This window comes from Papaver somniferum, unplaced genomic scaffold (assembly GCF_003573695.1).
Source record: "Papaver somniferum cultivar HN1 unplaced genomic scaffold, ASM357369v1 unplaced-scaffold_115, whole genome shotgun sequence".
NCBI lineage: Eukaryota > Viridiplantae > Streptophyta > Magnoliopsida > Ranunculales > Papaveraceae > Papaver > Papaver somniferum.
In genome coordinates, this window is record NW_020620492.1 from 695,306 (window position 1) to 701,158 (window position 5,853).

The 5,853-nt window shown below is 37.8% G+C and overlaps 1 protein-coding gene and 2 non-coding genes across 4 annotated transcripts; 2 read left to right on the forward strand and 1 right to left on the reverse strand.

Annotated features, from left to right (window-relative positions):
- Positions 1-996: 996 nt before the first annotated feature.
- On the forward strand, positions 997-1,068 carry TRNAP-UGG. The gene has a single exon. It is a non-coding gene; the product is annotated as a tRNA-Pro (tRNA).
- Positions 1,069-1,360: 292 nt separating this feature from the next.
- LOC113329036 (protein O-linked-mannose beta-1,4-N-acetylglucosaminyltransferase 2-like) lies at positions 1,361-3,366 on the reverse strand. 2 transcript variants are annotated; one of them, XM_026576010.1, is made up of 3 exons: positions 3,230-3,366; positions 2,839-3,022; positions 1,361-2,702 (listed from the first exon to the last, which is right to left on the reverse strand). In XM_026576010.1, exons 2-3 carry the CDS (start codon positions 3,011-3,013, stop codon positions 1,432-1,434), a joined length of 1,446 nt encoding a protein of 481 aa, XP_026431795.1. In that variant the 5' UTR covers positions 3,014-3,022; positions 3,230-3,366; the 3' UTR covers positions 1,361-1,431. The 2 variants fall into 2 exon arrangements, with proteins under 2 accessions (XP_026431795.1, XP_026431796.1); XM_026576011.1 differs by lacking the exon at positions 3,230-3,366 and having other exon boundaries at positions 2,839-3,175.
- A 1,080-nt stretch (positions 3,367-4,446) lies between these two features.
- TRNAP-UGG lies at positions 4,447-4,518 on the forward strand. The gene has a single exon. It is a non-coding gene; the product is annotated as a tRNA-Pro (tRNA).
- Positions 4,519-5,853: the final 1,335 nt, after the last annotated feature.

Here is a 5,853-nt window from a genome sequence, read left to right on the forward strand (position 1 = left end):
ATATGCTTGTATAATCTCAGTTCTTTTGTTTGCCGCATGCTGGAGTTATCCGATACGACTAGCATTTTGCACTGCTTTGATGCCTAATTCTTTGACTAAAAAATAGATGTGTATATTGGTAATGATGCTGTGCGTAATGTATTGGTTATGATTTTCGATTTTAAATCTTGTTTTGCATAATCTGGGTTAAGAGAAATGGGGGCGGGGAGGAAGAAACAGACGAACCATTTACCGGAAAGAGTTGTGCGGCATCCAAGTGCTAACTGCAGTGTAACAGCAAGGAATTTGAGGACTGATGAACTTGGAGGCGTCATACTTGGCTGTACAAGGCACACCATGGAGGAATGTCTCACTAACAAAATATTTGGTTAGTTCATCCGCCTAACCTGTCCACCTCCGAGGTCTATTTTGTAGTTCTTCAAGTGCTACTCCATTTGAGGAAGAAAATGAAGAGGAAGTCGTCTACCGTAAACTACTGCAGATAGTTAATGAAAGAGAGAAGAAAGCTATTCCATCTGAGAAAGAAAATGAAGAGGAACTCCATAAACCACTGCAGTTGGTTAATGAAAGAGATGAGGCAAACAGTCATTGGATTTGCAGAAGAAACGTCTAAAGGTGGTTTAGAGATATACCTTTGTCAGGTTATGTAGCTTTGGTGTTCCTCGTACTTTCGGTGGGGCTGAGACTTTGCAGTAAAGAGTGAGGATTACAAACCAAGTGATTTTTCTTTTGAACCGTACACCTGTGGAAGTTCATTATAGCAAATTTCATTTCGAGATATTATGCCTTTTCCAAGTTGATTAATACATGAACTCGGATTTTATTTTATTTTGCTATACGGCAAAACATAGTAGCAAATTAAGAATGCAGAAATTACTTGATGCCTTAAGTGCAATTATATGTGCAGGGCTAGAGCTAACCTTCATGTGTAAAACTCTTAATATATGCTAACACATTTTATAATTTATATAAAGAGTTTAGCTTCTGTTAGCACCTGGGCATTTGGTCTAGTGGTATGATTCTCGCTTTGGGTGCGAGAGGTCCCGAGTTCGATTCTCGGAATGCCCCTTTTTTTTTTGCATTCTATGTTTTTTTGCTTTTGGTTTTAGACTTTATTGAAGCTGTTGATGGCTTCCATTTTTAATTTTTCTTTTTTTTAACTGAGATAAGGCAATAGTGTTGTTTTCTCACTATAACGATGCACTGCTGTAAAAAAACATGGGCCTCTGTTAATGGGAAGGGCTTCTCCGGCCAATAGCTAGAATAAAAAATGACACGCCATTGAAGGAATCATTTTCGACAGTAAATCGTTGAACATTTTTATCAGGAATCCCAAAGAATTTATCATGGTACAACGATCCAATACTAAAAAATTTAATGAAAAAATTGGAGCATACATATGATCAAACTATTTACTTATTTTTGGCCAATTTACAGTTCATCCATGAAATTTTTGGCCTTCTTGTATGCACTCGTCAGGTACCTTCTAAACCTAATCAAATCAACTCTAACATTCTGATCATTCAAATAAATATCCTTAGTATTAGACCAGTTATCTTTCATGACTGCCTTAGGATCTTTCAAAACCAAATGATCCTTTCCATACTTGTCCACCAAACTACTCTCATTTACATTAATTCTATACTCCATATACTCTAACCCCATATCTTTAGCCGACTTCCCGAAACATGTCTCTGCAAGCCAATCTATCCCAACTGGTACCACTTGTATAAGAATCGACTTCGGTCTAAGAAACAATGAGTGCGTCAATGCAGCTCCATGAACACCCACCATCACATGACTTGAGTTTATCAGTTTGTAAGCTTCTTTTAATGATGTGTGCTCATTTGGTTCGAATATTGATACTTCGAAACCAACTTCTTTTGCTAGCAATATCACTTCAGCTTGGTTCAAAATGACACGACTTCTACCTGTTCGACTCGTCAGTACTAGACGCGGTCTGGAAGGCGCTGGCTGATTATAATGGCTTGTTTTTGTGTCGTAAGCAGATCCAACGAGCTTGCGAAAATTGAGAAATGAATCGGAGTTGGGTAACAATGTTGGGTTTATAGTCATGTAACCATGAGAAATGAGGCCTATAGTCGTTGTAGACGGAAAACAATGAGTTTTTGAATCGTTGTCGAGGTTTATAATCGGGTAAGGAGAGAACTGTCTAAGTAACTCAGCATACTTTTGAAGCCACCATTCACGACAAAGAGAGACGACGAGGATAGGGGCAACCCCATTGGGGAACGTTGATCGCATAGTTACAAAAAGTGGAATGAATCCATCATTGAAGTCATGGAAGAGATTTCCTGTGTATCCACCTGCACTGAATACAAGAGCTGGAGCTTGGTGTTGGATGTGACAGTCAATTTTTGTAGATGTTGGGACGATGGTTAGTTCCTTGATACGTGCCATTGTGAAATTTTCCCATTTCCTTGGATATGGTCTGATTTTATGAATTTTTTTACTAGGTGGTGACGTAATTGATGATGATGGGTCATCGTCTACATAAAAAGTTGAATTTGTTGGGTCTAAGGTTGTTGTGCTGTTTAATATGCAAAGATCATACCGATCGTGACTTGTATCGCAGTTGATGATGAATTGGTTGGTTTTTGGTTTGGGTTGTTTTCCGATGATATTCATCAAGTCATGACCATCATGAGTTTTTTCCTTGATCAGTTCGGATTTAACAAATCCTGCCAGAACAAGTATGATTAAGTCTAGAACGCCTCTTAAACTAATCAGATGATTTAGTTGTTTCTTGGAAAATAATGAAAACAATATTAAACAGTTAAAAGATGGGAAAAAATGGTTTCAAGATTAGGGTGGTACCTTGATATTTTTCCGTTAACGATGATGGCGATGAAATCGAATCATTGATATTGAATAAGAGGCCAGTACTAAGACGGTGAATCAAGAAAAACAAGACGGAAACCGTCATCCCGATCATCAAAGTTGTCGTAGTACTAGTACCATTAGAACCTCTTTTCTTCATCTTGATCATCATTCCCCGCTGCTGTTGGCGACAAATTCAAATTTAAGAAGAAGCAAAAAGAATTCTGAATGTTTTTCTTGGTCAACTTCTGATTTCCAATGGAAATTCAATGTCAAGAAAACATGTATGGTTTGTTTGTCAAACATATCATTTTCAAGAATGAAGAAACTTGTGTCCAATTCATTGAATTAAAAGAAAAAGAAATTAAGTTTGAGGAAAAGTGTGTACCTTGATTGATAAGAACCTTCAAGCTGCCTTTCAAACTTGAATCATGAACCACATTACAGTTTTCATTTCTTGGTTGGTAGCTTATATATTATTGGTAGTTGAGGTCAATGAAATTAACCCATGTTACCAAATTAATGATCATTGATTTTTTTTTTGGTGCATCATCAACATATATATATTCTATATGGAGTACCCAAGGTAGGTTCACATGGTTTCACATCCTTTTCTGAAGAACAAACATAGAATATAATTTGGTGAGGCATAATGAATGAAATGATTCCATAAAATCAAGAAATTAAATGCAAATTCAGTTTAACCTTCCCATACTATATTAATTATTACACGCCACTCACGTTCTTACCGATTCAGTTTGGATTGGATTCATCTGAATTCGGCTCAGTATATCTGATTCGTAATTGTTAAGGGTGTTTCTCCTCGGCCTCCCAAGGCTAAAAAGAATACTTCTCTTTCTAAAGAGATTGTTAAAGACTCAGCCACGACTAAAAATTTTCTGTCTAAGGAAGAGCTGGATGAGGTTAGCGAAATCAAGAACGATAAGGTCGGCACAAATTTTATTAGAAATCCTATTTATAGAAAAGAATATTTTAAGGAAAAATAGAATTTAATTGATAGAGTTTCGACTAAAAAACAAGTTCAATCTCCTATTAAGCTTGTTCCGGACTGTAATTATGCTTCTGACGAAGATGATTATGATGATGATGTTTATGAAGATGAATATAATGAGAATTATGGAGACCCTGACTTAACACAAACAATTGCTGGACTTCTACCCAAGAAGATGAATTTTAGAGTGGGAAATAAGGGACCCAAAGGTTTTTAAGTTCATAGATTTCCTCTTTTTGTTATTTATTTGTGTTTAAAAGCTTATTTTTTGAGCTTTTAATACTATTTGGTTACTATTTATTTTGCCCCTTGGCTTATGGGGGTGGGGAAGCCCAGAGTCTCCCGTTTTATAATTCTTGTAATTATGTTTTTTTTGCTTCAATGAACCATTTTGACCTACCAAAGCAAAAAAAAAACGTATGAAAAAGTATAATTCATACAGAACTGTATCAGACTTTTAGTTAGACACCTTAGGAAAAAAAGATCTAATATTTGAATCGGTCAAGTCTAATATGGATCCTGAAGTGATAGTGGCTGGTTTTGTATGAAACCAGCTGAACTGTAATCCTTAGTTGTGTCAAATGCAACATACCGGGCATTTGGTCTAGTGGTATGATTCTCGCTTTGGGTGCGAGAGGTCCCGAGTTCGATTCTCGGAATGCCCCATTTCCATTTACAAAAGTTTTGTTTTGGTGGTGATTATTTACTGTTCCGACAAGCCCATTTACAAAAGTTTTGATGGAATTTAGCACGATTTATAAGAGCTGATACCAGCATTACTAGGGACATATAAATCATGGAATCTAGCAGTTGGTCTATGGAAACATCCTTTTTTTTTGATACGACACAGCTAGGCCCACCCGCCTGAGCAGACCTAACAAACTGGACTAGTCCCACTGCTAATTCAACCGCCATCGCATCAACAAGAACCAATCTCAGCTCTATCCATAGAAGAAATTGGTGAAAATGGAGTTTCCAACCTTCCCTAATGGGAATCGAAACCCCTACCTCGCGCCCGCACTATGCACGAAAGAGGATGCCTTAACCACTGTACTAGACAGTTGTTGGCAACATCCCATTTTTTTACCCATGAGAAAATAGTTGCCTTGACTTTCAGTAACAATGTCTTCCTTTTTTGATAATTTGTTGTTGAATCTAGTATGTTCAAAGTTTTTCCAGATCTCTACAGAAAGGCTGGATCTAAAAACAAGCTGGCGAGTATAGTGGGGTGAGCCAAGTGGCTAATGGTGGTGATCGGAATTTGGGAATTCCTAGAAGACTGAATACTACTCTGCAATCTCTAATTATTTTGCCTTTCACCTAGATACCTCTCTTATATATTAACCCTTGGAAACACAGCAAAATGGAAGACATGTAACTCGCCTGTATACAAATATATAACAGCAATCCAGAAACGAGATCTTAAAACACATAATAAAATACTGAAATATTAACTAGCAGCTTACATGAATGATATTGGATGTCCATATCTGTTCCGGACCAACGTAGTTATGACCCAAACGTTTTGCTTCCTCATGTGCTCGCACGATAAGTTCAATGTGCCATTTCACGTTCGTCTGCTTCACACGGTCTATTGCTTCTACCCATCCAACAGCAAGATCTAATTTTCCATCCTCTTCCAGTTTTTCTAAAATTTTGCTACATTCCTTGACTGTATGCAACTTAGTGTTCTTGCTGCCTCCTCCGACGCAATCACCTACAGGTTCTTCAGTACTTTCACCATGAACCATCCGGGTAACCTGTTTGCGGATGTTGTCTGGGTCGGCCCCAAGGTTTTCAAGTACACGAGAAGCTACACCTTCACCCTCACGGAGTATAGCAAGCAGGAAATGCTCAGTTCCAAAAAAATTATGTCCAAGTTGGCGTGCCTCTTCTCGTGCTAGCTCCAAAACACGCTTCGCACGAGGAGTAAATGGTATCTGTACCGCAACAAAACCACTACCTCTTCCGATGATGTTTTCCACTTCCAATCGAGCATT

Coding starts and splice junctions, on each gene's coding strand:
- LOC113329036 (XM_026576010.1), bottom strand. CDS start 3,013: ATGATGATCAAGATGAAGAAAAGAGGTTCTAATGGTACTAGTACTACG. Junction 2,703..2,838: donor GTTAACGGAAAAATATCAAG/GTACCACCCTAA, acceptor TTGTTCTGGCAG/GATTTGTTAAATCCGAACTG.